At 41.6% G+C, this 14,893-nt stretch overlaps 1 protein-coding gene across 3 annotated transcripts; it reads left to right on the top strand.

The window, feature by feature from the left end:
- The first annotated feature begins 57 nt into the window (after positions 1-57).
- Positions 58-14,806, top strand: SLC44A4 (solute carrier family 44 member 4). Of its 3 annotated transcripts, XM_012548946.2 has the most exons (21): positions 58-1,073; positions 2,698-2,746; positions 2,898-2,971; positions 3,072-3,150; positions 4,227-4,326; positions 4,673-4,795; positions 5,078-5,138; positions 6,794-6,875; positions 6,978-7,061; positions 7,393-7,628; positions 7,897-7,996; positions 9,296-9,388; positions 9,830-9,929; positions 10,195-10,466; positions 10,669-10,763; positions 10,923-11,026; positions 11,211-11,284; positions 11,498-11,568; positions 11,991-12,085; positions 12,203-12,287; positions 14,539-14,806. In XM_012548946.2, exons 1-21 carry the CDS (start codon positions 1,046-1,048, stop codon positions 14,661-14,663), a joined length of 2,130 nt encoding a protein of 709 aa, XP_012404400.1. In that variant the 5' UTR covers positions 58-1,045; the 3' UTR covers positions 14,664-14,806. The 3 variants fall into 3 exon arrangements, 2 of the variants coding, with proteins under 2 accessions (XP_012404400.1, XP_031821007.1); XM_031965147.1 differs by having other exon boundaries at positions 58-2,746; XR_004233721.1 differs by lacking the exons at positions 11,211-11,284; positions 12,203-12,287; positions 14,539-14,806 and having other exon boundaries at positions 58-2,746; positions 11,991-12,080.
- Positions 14,807-14,893: the final 87 nt, after the last annotated feature.

The following is a 14,893-nucleotide window of genomic DNA, read 5'->3' on the forward strand; positions in this document are numbered from 1 at the left end:
AGTGACTTCTGGGGGGCTTCCCCATAAAGTTTCTTCTGGAAATTGTTCTCATCCCTCAGAGCTAGCTGCTTTTTTCCTGCCCACACTGTCCCAAGCCATTCCTTTTAATACATGTCACCTGATTTGAAATTGGTATGCTTTTATCACCAAGAGTTGGATTGGAAGAGACGGTGTTCTCTTCTGCCATAATGATCGATTCTCATACTCAATTCCCCACTTTGGGACAAAGATGACCAACTTTGTATTATTACCCACTCCCAATCAGAGAGGGACACACTCGTCAGATATCCATCTCACACATGTACCTGAATTTGGAATTGGATTAAAGAAAAGGCATCTTTGGGGATCTGAACAAGCAGCAGCTTGACCTCACCCCAGAAAGCCCAGGGCAATCTGTTTTCCCACTGTAAACATTGCTTCCTCCCCCATATCACTTGACCACCACCCCATGCCCTGGCTTTTTTTTTTTTCCCCTCAATAAATATTTTGGTTTGGTTGTAAGCTGTCTTAGTCTTAGTGGGGGTGGGGTCGGGTGCAAGGGAGTATTAGGGAATAGGAGTCCAAGTAGCATTGTCTTGAAAAAGGAGGAATCATAGTTATCAGCCATGGCAGAAACTTAGAAATTGGAGAAAAGAAATAGCTAGTGAATCCGAGAAAAATGAGTTGGGTATACCAAGATATTAGACTTAGACTCCTTTGGGATAAAAAGTGACCCCTTAGTCTGTGAGACAAAATTATCCAAACCTCTTACTGGAAGAGAATTGTATTTACATACATTTTTGAAGAGACTTTGACAGATTGCCCTGAGCTTAGCCCCACTTTCAGCCACCTTCCTAATCCTCACTCCAGTTCCTTATTATGTTCAAGGTCCTGGAAAGGAAAAGAGTAAGTTGGATATTAGTGGGCCGGTGCTTTAGAACTACAGGTGAGTGGGAGGGGTAGAAATGATGACATCAACAGGGAAGGAGGTGGGGCTCAGAGGTTAGTAGGTAAAACGCTAGTTCCTTAGAGAAGGCAACAATTCCTCTGGAGCCTTCCTGTAGTCATGGGAAAGAAACAAGATGAGATTTATGGTAAGGCTTGGGGCTAGATACCTAGGAACCTGGGAATTGAAGGGTCTGATTAAGGGAGAACGGGTTTATGGAATCAAGGGAGGAGCTAGGTCTCTGTAACTTCAAGGGGATAACTGAGGGGTTTGATCTCTAGAAAACAGAGGAGGAAAAGAGACTGCTTATGTTTGGAGGGGCAAAGAGCAGGATTTAACTGGGTTCTTTGAGATAGGAGGAAGGATAAGAGTTAAAAGGATACATGCTGGAGGCTGGAAGAACTATGTGCTTGGGTTGTTGGAAGATGGATGGAGGATTGGGCATATGGATTCCTCTGATAGCTAAAGGGAAGAAAAAACCCTGAGAGCCTTCTGAAGCTTAGGGGAAGAATCCTCTCAGGAGACATAATATCTAGATTTCTGATGGTTGGGGGAAATTGGATTCTTGTATTCTGTAGAGAAAAGACTAGGAAATTGAACCCCTGAATTACTAAAGTGAGAGGGACTGGAGGAAAGGAGCCATTTAGAGTGCCAAATAACTATGTCCCTTTAGGGAATCAGGAAGGGGAGGGTGCGTCCCTATGGACTTCCTGGAGACAGGTACAGGTCAGTGATTGACCTTTAGTCTAAGGAAAAGGAACAGTCCGGGGCAATTGTGGAAAACAGATACCCCCTGCTCTTTTTCTTTACTTCTGGTTCTTTCCAATACTTTTCTGCCTCATCCTACTCCTTCAAGAAGACCCTGGAATTCTTATTATAACTGTCTCGTCCCCTCTCACAGTGTATGCTATAGGTGTATGTGCTCCACAGAGTTTGTGTCCACAATCTGAGCAATACAGTTCCAGCTCTTCCAAGCCTTCTCCACTAGAACCTGGAGAACGAACCCAGGAAGCTGAGCAGAAAGGATATATAAATCCCTGAGAAAGATGAGGAGCGAAGGGCATTCCAAGGGTTAATTTTTTGTTTATACAATCTGGAATCCCCTGACGAAAATGATGCCAGCCTCCAGGTCTCCTTACCAGCTGTTGCTTCTCATATCCTGCAGGCAGGAGTGAGGATTCTGTACAGGAAGTTCTTGCCCAGAGGGCTAATAAATTAAAAACTGCAGAGTGGTGAGTTGAGAGTAACAGAAATTGATGAAGATTGGAGAGAAGATGGATTGACAAAAGATCCAAATTAGACTGGAAAGGGAGAGTCCTGACTAGAGAGAGGGAGTTAAGGTGATGGCTATTTCCTGGGCTCAAGGCCACTGAGGTGTGAACCGGAAAAAGGTCTGATAAGCATATAGATCTAAGGCGGGGTTGGGGAGGAGTCTCCACAGCCTGTTAACCTGACTTTCCCAATTCCCTTCTCCCAGTCTCCTTACCCCCTACCCCCACCATCTCTGTCACTTTTTGTCTCTTCTTTATCTCCCTTTCTGTCCCCATCTCCCTCCTTCTCTCTGTCTTTTCCTTCTCTCTGCCAGTGAAGTATAGGGTTAATGAAAAAGGGTACTTGGCAGCAGAGGGGAAGGGCAAAAGGGCTTGGGCTAGCTAACCTTAAGGAGGAAAGGAAGGAATTTGTCTGGGAAAGACAAGGCTGCCCCACAAAGTGACATCATTCAATGCTAATCTATGTGGTTCTGAGCTGCCTTACTTCACTCTCCCCCTTAGGGAAAGCTGTCAAATATGATCCCACTTTCAAAGGCCCCATCAAGAACAGGTAACATCTCAAAACCTCAAAACCCCTATTCCCTGATATATTTCAAAAAAAAACTTCTAGCCAATAATCTCTTCAAGTCTCCAACAACATAAACTCCTTGTCACTGCCTTGCAAAAAATTTTTTTTTCTTTCATTCCCTCAATCTTCTTAGGAGTTGCACTGATGTCATCTGTTGTGTCCTCTTCCTGGTGTTCATTGCAGGCTACATTGTTGTAGGGATTGTGGGTAAGCTTTTCCCTTCCAAGATGGAGAGAGGAGGATGGTTGACAAAGAGACTAAATCCCTAAAAGTACTGTATCCTGTATTTCTCTTTTTTGTCCCTCAGCCTGGTTATATGGAGATCCTCGGCAACTTCTTTATCCCAGGAACTCTACAGGAGCCTATTGTGGGATTGGAGAGAACAGGTGAGAAGACCCAAAATTCTTTGGTTCTTGAAGGAGCTAAGGATGGATGATATTCTACTTGAAATTAGCTCCTCTTCCTCCTACTTGAAGATTCCTCCCCCATTCTTTTAAGACCCATGTTGAGTGCTACCTTCTCCATCAAGCTCTTCTAACTTCTCTAGCTCACAGAAAGCTCTTCCTGTCCAATGCCCACATTTTAAAGTCAGCATTGTATCATTTAGCATCCTGTTGTTGCCAGTTGTGTGTTGATCTTTGTTTTGTTAATCCCTGGATTATAAACTCCCTGAGGGCAAAGACAATATATTTGCCCAATTTGCCCAATACTCCCCAACAACTCAGGACTTGGTACCATTATGATTATGGAGTCTCTTTTTTTCCCCTCTGTAAAATGACAAGGTTTGTACTAAATCTTTAAGTTCCCTAGCACCCCAGGTCCTGTGGAGTCTAGTCAATTAACATTTCTTACATGGCCAAAACATAGACAATACAAAAAAAATTTTTTAATGACACACTTGCTCTCAAAGAGCTTACAATCTAGAAATCCATACTATAATGTGTTAGAAAATATTTCAAGATAGAGGAGAGTTTAAACTTGATTACCTGAGAGATTCAAGGAAGGAATATGTGGAATCTTGGAGGAAACACTGATTCCAGGTTCAAAGGTCCTGGGTTCATATTCTGCCTCCAAAATTTCCTGCCAGTATGCCTTCATCAAGGAACCTGAATTCCCTAGGTCTCAATTTGGTCATCTATAAAACAAAGAAATTGAAGTAGATTTTTATTGTTGTTCAGGTGTGTCCAACTTTTCGTGTCCCATTTGGAGTTTTCTTAGCAAAGATATTGGAGTGGTTTGCATTTCCTTCTCCATCTCATTTTATGGATAAGGAAACTGAGGTAAACAGGATTAAATGACTTGCCCAGGTCCCAAACTAGTAGGGGCCAGATTTGAACTCTGGAAGATGAGGCTTCCTGATTCCAGGCCCTGAATTCTTATCTACTCCACCATCTTCTAGCTCTAGATCTATGAGCTGTCTATAGCTAACTGACCAGACTTTGTGGTCCTTCTCTCCTTACAGAAAGAAGCCATACCTCTATTACTTCAATATCCTCAGTTGTATCACGGCTACTAGTATTGTTACAGCCACTATGGATGGACTTCGGTGCCCTACTACCCAGGTCCAAGCCTGAAAATGAAGAGCCCCTTACGGAATCCCATGTTCTCTCTCTGCCCTCTAGTGACCCAAATTGGACCTGGATTTGAAGTCAAAACCCAGATTCAAATCCTAGCTCTGTTTATTTATCCCACTGTGACTTTCAAAAATCACTTAACCTCAGCTATAACATGAGGAGGTTGGACTAAATTATCTATTTTCCAATTCTAACATCATCCTTTAATTCCAATGCCTCTTCCCTCTCAATGAGTTTCTTGGAGATCTTGGCATTCTTTCTCTTAGCCCCTAAAAATGTCTTACAAGATTAACAAATAGCTCCCTGTCATATCCTACCTATATACCCTACACAGATCTGTGTTTCTTCCTGTCCTGATTCATATTGGATGGTGAATCCTGTTCAGATGGCTCAGTCTGTGAAGGATGTCTTCAATTCATCCCTGATCTTCTGCCAGCCCAGTGTCAATCCAGAAATGGTAAGTCAATGCATGCACATGCGTGCACACACACACACACACACACACACACACACACACATAGACTCCAAGTCTTGCCAAAGCTTTACTTCTAAGGGTAAATGGCCATATGAATCAATCAGATGGTGAATCTTCCCCTTCTTCTCCACGAGATCTATATCACCTCTCCTCTAGTGGGATATGTATGCATGTATTTGTGTTATGTGTGTGACTAATGAGAGTGTGTGAGACTGTATGTACAAAACTCTGTGTGTGATATTGCATCTTTATCCCTTTCTCCAGGAAGTGATTTCAAGTCTGCAACTGGAGCTCTGTCCTCCTTTCCTCCTGCCCTCTACTCCAGGTTCGTAAATGATTTGTCCTTTCACAAAACCACACAGGTGAATCAGGGCAGGAAGAAACACAGAGCTGTGTAGGGTATATAGATAGGATATGACAAGGAGCTATTTGCTAATCTTGTAAGACATTTTTAGGGGCTAAGAGAAAGAATGCCAAGATCTCCAAGGTCATCTGCTTCAGAGGAGGAAATTGGAAGCCCAGAGAGAAGGGACTTGTCCAAGATTACTCAGCAAGTAGTGGCATTCATAGCCCAGGGGTTCTGTTGCTCCCTGTCCAGAGTGCTTTTCCCTGCACTGGACTTCATTTAACACATTATTTATTTCCCATACATAAATTCTGCATTTAGCACATACTTTGAACAGCATGCCATTATCTCCTATTGCCCATTTGATCTCTCCAGTGGAAGGTCCCATAGGCACACCAACATAGATCTAAAACAGTTTTCATTGCCTCTTCCCTTAAAATCTCCATTTCTCCTAACTTCCCTCTTTCCAATGACAGTCAACTAGGTTCAATACCTTAGTCATCTTTAACTGTTCACTATCAGTTCACCCACTTCCTGCCCCCTCCACTCCCTCCACTCTATCCCCTTTATATCAAATCAGTAGTCAAGACTTGTCCACTTTACTTTCTCAACATCTTTTTACTAATGGGACAACCATCCTAGTCTAGGCCCTTAGCATCTTTCACCTGGGTCATTATTATAACCTCATAATTGGTCTCTCCAAATCCAATCACTCACAGATTCCTCTATTTGGTATTTAACAAAAGAATCTCTTATGTCACAGTATGATTTATGTTTCCAGGTTCCTTACCCATTAGCACTTTATATTCCAATTAAGGTCCCTCTTCACCCTTTCTCCTCACCTCCACCTCTTAGAAAACCTAACTTCCTTTGCGATTTAACTAAAAAAAATTTTTTAAGAGATTTTTCCTGATTTCCCTAGTTATGACATGGTTAGATCATCAGGAATGATTATTTAGTATTCATGTGAAAAACAGATTGATGAAGGGAGAGACCGGATGCAGAGAAACCAATCAGAAGATTAAGATGGTGATTCAGGTCCAGAATAAGGGACTGAACTATTGGTTGGAATGTAAATAGAAAATTCTTTTAGTGAAATTCATTGGATGTGAAGAAGTGAAAGTAAAGAATCAAGGATGATTCTTGGATTAGAAAACCTAAGTGATTAAGAGGATGGTTTGGGAAATTTGGAGTAGAGATGAATAACAATATCTGTTATGGTTGTGATAAATTTAAGATGTCCATGGAACATCCAGGAGATTTAAGTACTTATCTTAGTTTGGAATTATTCAAGAGAGATCATCGTCAGGAGAGATAGGGCTCAGGAAAGTAGATTTGGGAATCATCTGAAAGAAATGATTATTTGAATCTATAAGAGATGATAAGATCACCAAGAGTGAGTATAGAGAGATAAGAGGGTGCAGGACAAAGCAATAGGTGAGGGGAAAGTTGTGTGAACCTCAAGGACACTAAGTCTCTGGAATAAGTCAAGCCCATACTTTAGAAAGATTTGTTTGCTTCCTAAGGGGAGCAGGCTGATCATTCTTACACCCAACAAGTATTTATTGGCTAGAAATTTGGAAGTCAAGAAGTTTGCAGACGAGTCTAATCTTCACTGAATTGTCCCTCTGCAGCTCTGGGCCGATGTATGCCTATCAAATCTGAGATTCCTCCTGACTCTCCATTGAACACGACCAGTATCACTCAAGGCATCAAGTGAGATATCCCTCCTCTCTCTTATTCTTTATCCCTGTTCTTTCTTCCACCTACCCTTTGGCCTTGATATCTATCTACTTTGACCCTTTTCCTTTACCTCAGTGGTCTCTTGGACACCCTTAATGCCCGAGAAATCAGCACCAAGATTTTTGAAGATATTGCTCAGTCCTGGTACTGGATCCTAATGTGAGTTGCCAGATTTTTCCAGAATCTCTTCTCCTTTCCTCAGTCCCTTTATTCTATGAAACCCCAGCCCCAGGGAACATGGGGATATTGATTTAGAAGTAGAGGAGAGGAAAATAATTAGAGGAAGTAAGGACCACTGAAGGTCACAAAACTTAATAGACTTGGAAGGAAAGAAAATCTGCTTTGGGAAAGACAATACATAGTTAAGGGACAATACTTAGATGAGGGACAAGGGACGTGGCTCTGAACATTTAGGAGCTTCTGGAGAAGTATGAAAAACACAAGAACTTCAGGAACATGTGTCCCTCATTCCATCCCTTTCTATTCTCAGTAACCTGGCTATATCTCTGGTCTTGAGCTTATTGTTTTTGCTGTTACTTCGCCTTGTGGCGGGACCCCTGGTGTTGGTGCTGATTTTGGGAGTGCTAGGAGTTCTTGCATATGGAATCTACCACTGTTGGAAGGAATACAAGATACTTCGGGATAAAGGAGCTAAGATTTCCCAGCTGGGCTTTACCACCAACTTTGCTGCCTATCAAGATGTGCAAGAGACCTGGCTAGCTGCTTGTGAGTCATATCCACCTCCCTTAACACCCTAAATCCCCAAGCTCTCTAAAATCCACCAAAGCCTATCCATACAGGTTGAGTCCTAACCCACAAAATCACTTATTTCCCCCATATCCCTTGCCAGATACTGATTATATCACTGGCCTTTCCCAACCCCACCATATTTCCCTTCAGGGATAGTGACTGTACACCCCAGTGTCCTAACTCTATATTCCTCATCTCCTCTTCACCATTCCTATGATTTCCTATTACCCCATTTCTCCCATAGTGATTATGATTTCCATCCTGGAGGGGATTCTTCTGCTGCTTTTGATCTTCCTCAGACAAAGGATCCGGATAGCCATTGCTCTCCTTGAGGAAGCCAGCAAGTTAGTAGGGAAGAAAGTGGGAAGAAATTTGAGATGTGAGAGTATAAAAGTGAGAAAAGAGTGGGGGACAGAAACGAGTTAGAGAGGAATGGCAAATCAGAGAGAGAACAAAGATATGTGGAGAATCAAGAAAAGGGAGATGTAGACAGAGGAAAGCGATGGGAGGGATAGGAAAGTTGAACAGTCGGGCAAGTTATTATCCCATTTTGACTCAGGAAAGCAGCTAGGGTTGGGGAGAGAAGGAAAAGAATTCCTTTTTTCTCTCTACTCACTTCCCCTCAAAGGTTGCCATTGTTTACAAACTATGCAGTCCCAAAAGTCTTGGTTCAATTTAAGCTGCTGCTCTTGCTTCTTTCAAAAAGGGAACGTGGAATTTTTAAGTTTTTTAAACCTATGATATTTTATGCATTTTAAAGTTTAAAATTTCAACTAGACTTTTAGATATAAATTTTAGTTAGATGTTTAATTGATTTCACTATTGTGCATGTTATATTCTCCAATATACTACAAATACCATACCATATTTTGCTATGCTATGTAATCTTCATTCATGTCTTCATAAAACCTGCACAGAAAGATTTATCCTCTACCTACTGTGCCAGAGGCCTTTCTGTGTTTCCTTTACAGTCACAAGGGTACCAGTGTGTCCCTCAGATTTTCCATTTGTTGTCTCTCAGTGTCCCCTGGAAAGGCTGGCCCACCTCCTCTTCTAATCATATACATTAAATCATTATGCTTTAGAATTAGAAGGAACCCTAAACATTGTCAAGGTCAAACCCCTCATTTTACAGGTGAGGAAACTGTTCTCAATGTCTTTTACTTCACTTCTGGCATGAGTTCATGTTACCAATAATGACTTTCATGGAACCTATATTCATTAATCCCTTAGGGCAACTAGATGGCGTGGTAGGCCACAAAGCATTGGGCCTAGAGTCAGGATAAGTTCAAATGTGGCATCAAATATCTCTTAGCTCCTTGACTCTAGGCAAGTCACTTAACTCTGTTTGCCTCAGTTTCCTCATCTACAAAATGAGCTAGAAAAGGAAAAGGAAAACTGCTCCAAGATTTTTGCCAAGAAAACTCCAAATAGGGTCACAAAGAGTTGGACATGACTAAAAATGACTGAACAATATATTCTAACTATAATAAATGTGGAGGTGGGAGAGTGTGATTAGGAGGAAGAAATAATGGGAGTGGTAGGATAAAAATGTTGCAGAGAAACCTAAGACAGTAACTGGGAGATTAGAGGGATGTAGTTTGGTCTATGAGTGAGTGAAAATGTCTCTTCTGCTTCTGCAGGGCTGTGAAGCACATGACATCCACCTTGTTTTTCCCATTCCTGACTTTTGTCTTCCTGCTCATATGTGTGGCTTATTGGGTTATGACAACTCTGTATCCTGACTGAGGTTTCAGCAACCCTATGAACTAATATCCCAGTCTTTGTGGCCCATAAGGAGCCCTAAGATGTAGTGAAAAACTATGTGTCCCTTTGAATTGAGAGGCCTTTGTTACTAATGGGGGATGCTGTTATTGATTATATGGCCTTGAGAATCATTCTTCCCTATCCCTAACATGTTCTCTGTTATCATCAGATTACAGGATTTAGAGCCAGAAATGATTACTTAGTCATTTTACAGATAAAAAGATCCTGACATGATTAAATGATTTGTACAGTGGCTGGCACATTGTAGGCCCTTAATAAAGTCTTAATTGATTGATTTGTCCAAAGTCACACAGGTAATAAGTAATAGAGCTAGGATTACAACCCAAATCCTCTGACCTCAAATCCAGACCTCCTTCCTCTATCTTGTGCTTCCTTGACTTCTTCCCTGGGTATCTGGCCACATCTGGACAACCTCAGTATGGATGGTGGGTTTCCAATGACAGTGACGCAAGCTGTCAAGATGTCATCAATAAAACATGTAATCCCCTGGTAAGGAAGCTTGGGAATAATACAGATATTTGAGGGTAAGCACCATAGAGGGTAGGTTGGGAATTCTATTATGTTCTGTAGGATGGGTGATTTTACAATGAATTGGGAAATTAAAAGGAGGAGGGGTTATAGTACAGATCTCAAATCTGGAGGCAAAAGAGAGAATGAGATTATTGTCTTACCATTTCCTACTGTCTAATATAGTGCCTGAGCTAGCACAAAGAGTGATTAATGGTTCTTCTTTATGCTTTCTTCTCCTTTTCAGGTCAATTTCTCCAGCCAACTCAATTTCTCCATTGCCAAGTGTCCAGGTCTAAATTGCCAATTCCTAGGTTACTCCTCTTCTGGGCTAGTCCAGCGTTCACTATTTAATCTGCAGATCTATGGGATCCTAGGATTGCTTTGGACACTGAATTGGGTGTTGGCCTTAGGGCAGTGTGTCCTGGCTGGAGCCTTTGCTTCCTTTTATTGGGCCTTCAACAAGCCCCAGGATATCCCTTCCTTTCCTCTCAGTGCTGCTTTCTTCAGGACTCTCCGGTCAGTGTAATTTTGGGAAATGAATGCTTGGAAACATGCCCCTCCCTATGAAGCTTGACTTCAGTAAAGTCAAGAGATTGAAACCTGGACTTCTAAGGGGAAAGAACTGGGAACTAGAGGAAGGGGGGGATGCCTTAATATCTGAGGAGAGGTCTAGATTTTCAAGGAAAGCTAGCCCTTAACAGTGGTCTCATCTCCTCAGTTACCATACAGGATCCCTGGCCTTTGGAGCCTTGATCTTGACTGTGGTCCAATTAGTGAGGATTGTCTTGGAGTACTTGGACCACAGATTAAGAGGTAGGACCAGAGGGGTTGGGTACGGGAGTTTTGGTAGGGCAGAACAAGAAGCTGGGTCTGCCACTTCAGTTCTGTGGGGAGGTAAAGGTTGGTCAGTGATTAGAGAGATTATGACCAGACACTTCTTTTCTCTCCACTCTACCCCACACCCATCTCCAGGAGCCCAGAACTCCCTGACCAAATGTCTTATGTGTTGTCTCAAATGCTGCTTTTGGTGTCTGGAAAAATTTCTCAAATTCTTAAACCGAAATGCATACATCATGGTGAGACCTTTTGGACTGACAAAAAAAAATTATCTTCCCTCCTAACTTCTAGGAAACTACTCCCTAAAACCCTCAGTGTCTCTCTTTTCTCTTATCCCTATCCCCACCCCTATTAGCAGACAGAATAATTACTGGGAAGGAGAAGAAAATGTATTAGGAATCTTTCTGGTTTTTCTTCTCCCAGATTGCTATTTATGGGAAGAATTTCTGTATTTCTGCTAAAAATGCCTTCATGCTGCTCATGAGAAACATTATTAGGTCAGTGTCAAATCCTTCACCTCACTCTTTCAAATCTCTCAAAATCCATTCCCTGTCAAATTATCTTAAGGAAACTCCTACCTATAAAAGTCCACCATTCTGCTTTCTCCCAAAATTCCTAATTATTCATCTTAACCCCCAATCCATGTCTATAGCTGTTCTGTTTTTAAACTTCCCCTACCCCAGAGATAACTCCCCAAATTCTGTCAACAGGGTAGTTGTCCTAGATAAAGTGACAGATTTGCTGCTCTTCTTTGGAAAACTGCTGGTGGTTTCAGGAGTTGGTGAGTAAGCACATAGAATTTAGAGACAGAAGATAATAGAGAGATTACCTAATCCAACTCCCTCCTTCCCTCTCATTTTACAGAGAACGAAACCAAGGCCCAGAGATGTAATATAACTCCATAAGATCCACAATTTAGAGTTAAAGGGGAACTTAGAAGTTTAGTTTAACTCCTTACTTTGCAGATTAAGAAATTAAGGCCCAACAAAGTTAATTGCCTTATCCAAGGTTACACAGGTACAAAGTAAAGGTGGCAGGAAAAATCAGATCCTTATTCCAAAGCTAATCATTTTGTCACAGGGCCCAGGGAAATGTGATTTGAAGGGAGAAAAGCCCTTTGGCTTTTAGAAGAGATGAACATAATTTTGGGAAAGGATGAGAGATCTGCTTCACCACTACTTGATGCCTTCTTCTTGTCCCCAGGCATCCTCTCTTTCTTTTTCTTCACTGGCCGAATCCCAGCCTTGAAGGAGGAATTTCGTTCTCCCAACCTCAATTATTTTTGGCTCCCAGTCATGGTGAGTGACTTGCTCCATCCTTACTTCTTAGAACCTAAGTATTCCCTTCACCTGGATTCTCTCTCCTCCAAGAGCCTTCACTCTTCTGAGTTTCTATCAGCATCCTCTATATTCCAGATATCCATCCTTGGTGCTTATGTCATTGCTTCTGGCTTCTTCAGTGTCTTCAGTATGTGTGTGGACACTCTTTTCCTCTGTTTCTGTGAGTATTACCCCTCCTCCTGGAACATGCCCCTCCCTATGAAGCTTCCCACACACTCACCTGTGCCTTCAACAAACTGGCATATTAACTCTTGCTGTATCCTCCAAGAAGAGATCTGGGAGTAGGATTTTGACAAAAATTATGGCTGCAAGCCAAAAGACATAATGGGTTAAGGGATAGGGGATCCTGGCCTGAATCTCATACCAGTTCAACAAATATTTATAAAGTACTGACCATGTGGAAGATACTGCAAAAAGTGAGAAAGACAAAAGTGAAAAAGTCTCTGACCTCCAAGAACTTATGTTCTGCTGGAGAGTGCAACACATTAGATATAAATAAGTTAAGGAGCACTAAAAATTGGGATAGGAATAACATAAGAACATGGAAGCCTTTCTCAGAAAGATAGCATCTAAGATCTGAAGAAAGAAAAGGATTCTGAAAGAAAGAGATGAGGAAGGAGTTCATTTCAAGCATGAAGATAGCTTCTGCAGATGTAAGGAGATGGGAAATGGAGGTCTGGGAAAAACAAGTAATCCATTTTAAATGGAACAGAGAAGTGATTAAGAGGAAAGGGGTTGGGGGGGGAGGGGGGAGTGAGACTAACATAGACAGTTGGAATAACTTTATGGAGGGTTTCAATCTGACAGAGAACTCTATCCTGGAGGCAAGAGAGCCATTAACATTTCTGAGTAAGGGAAAGACTTGGCCAGATCTGTGCTCTAAGAAAATTATTTTGACAATTGTATGAAAGATGATTTGGAAAGGAAAAAGACAAACCAAGGACAGCAATTAAGAAGCTGTTACAGTAATTTACATGGGAGATGAGATGGCAACATTGCCGTTGTTATTGTTGTCAGAATTTAGCAACTGATCAGATATGGAAGGAGAAAAAAAAATTCAAGGATAATCCTGAGGTGACAGGAAACATGGTAGGGTCATCACCAGAAATAGGGAAGTGGGGAGGTTTGGGGCTTGGTAAGATAATGAATTCCATTTTGGACATGTTCAATCTAAGACTGATGAGACATTTGGAGATTTCTAGCGGGACATTGACAATGTAGAAATGGAGTTGAGTAGAAGTTAGGAATGGTTACATATATTTTTGCCATTGGATGAGATTACTAAGGAAGGCATGGTAGAAGAGAAAAGAAAAGAATCCTGAGCAGGGATTCAGAGACACACGGGGGAAGGGGGATGATAGATTAGGGGAAAGATAAGTAATGATTCAGCAAAGGAGACAAAGAAGGCTGTATTTAAAGGCAATTCTCAGGAGAAAGGCTCTGAAAAAACAGGCTTTAAATTCCATTCTACAAATAATTATTAAGTTAGTGCTGTGGACAGAACACTAGAAAAGATGCTGAAGGAACTACAAAGATTGGACAGAATATTTTCTGACAGTACCTCTTTTTCTAAGAAGAGTATAGAAATAGAGTATATAGATCATGTAAAATCCAAGAAAGTAAACATTATATATAAAATAAACACACAGAACTCAACTTTAGGAGAGATACAGTAATAGCTCATAGTTTGTGGTAAGTCATAGTTTAGAACTCTTTCCTCATAATAATGCAAGCATTATTAATCAACATTTTACAGATAAATAACCATTATTGCTCACATTTATAAAGCATTTTAAGGTTTGCAAAGTGCTTTACAAATCTCATTTTATCTTCACAACAACTTAAGGTGGGTCTTGTTATCCCATTTTATACTTGAAGAATTGGAGGCACACAAAGATATGTGACTTGATCAGCACCACAGTTATGTGTGTATGGTCACATTAGAACTCAAGTCATAAGTCTGGTGCTAAATCTGGTGCTCTACCCTTTGTACCATCTACCTACCCAGTTTTCCCTAAAAGGAAACTAATAATCAGAGGAGGAAGTGTTTTGGTCACAGTAAGCTATAAAAGATCCGGGCTAGGATGAGCAAAGCCTGAGCAATACCCAGACAAAGGGTATATACATCTAATAGGGAACCAAGGAAGGTTTCATGCAGGAGACATTTGAACTAGACTTTAAAGGAGAGATAGGCTTTCAAAATGTGAGGAATAGGATGGAGAGAAATATAGTTAAATGTGAATGGGATGAATTCACCCATAGGATGGTACAGGATAGCAGAATGGATTAGAAACCAAAGTGAGCCAAGGAAAAGCAGCCCCAAGAAATTTCCTCCTGACTGAGGAGATGGAGAAGTGGGAGGGAGCGGGAGAGGAGAGAATTCACGCGGGTCTTTCTGGTTCCTGGCTCAGTGGAAGACTTGGAGCGGAATGACGGCTCCCTGGCCAAGCCCTACTATATGCCCAAGAACCTCATGAAGATTCTGGGGAAGAAGAACGACATCACCTCCAAGGGAAAGAAGAAAAAGGCGAAATAACCAAACCAGAAGATTCTCACTCCGGTTTCAGTCCCCAGTCCTTGCCTCTCCCCCCCTTCCCAGTTCCCTAAGCTTCCAGATAAGGATCTTATAATCTGCAGAGTTTAATAAAAGCATTTCCTCCCACAAACTGCTCGCGTCTCCTCCTCTTAATTGCCCTCTGAGGCTTTAAATGTTTCCCCCAAGTTCCAGAGACCAGACTCGGAAACCAATCGGAGGGCTCGGGGCGT

Source organism: Sarcophilus harrisii, chromosome 4, assembly GCF_902635505.1.
Source record: "Sarcophilus harrisii chromosome 4, mSarHar1.11, whole genome shotgun sequence".
In the NCBI taxonomy this organism is placed as follows: Eukaryota; Metazoa; Chordata; class Mammalia; order Dasyuromorphia; family Dasyuridae; genus Sarcophilus; species Sarcophilus harrisii.

Coding starts and splice junctions, on each gene's coding strand:
- SLC44A4 (XM_031965147.1), top strand. CDS start 2,649: ATGCTAATCTATGTGGTTCTGAGCTGCCTTACTTCACTCTCCCCCTTA. Junction 11,027..11,210: donor ACCGAAATGCATACATCATG/GTGAGACCTTTT, acceptor TTCTTCTCCCAG/ATTGCTATTTATGGGAAGAA. Junction 11,569..11,990: donor GCTGGTGGTTTCAGGAGTTG/GTGAGTAAGCAC, acceptor TCTTGTCCCCAG/GCATCCTCTCTTTCTTTTTC.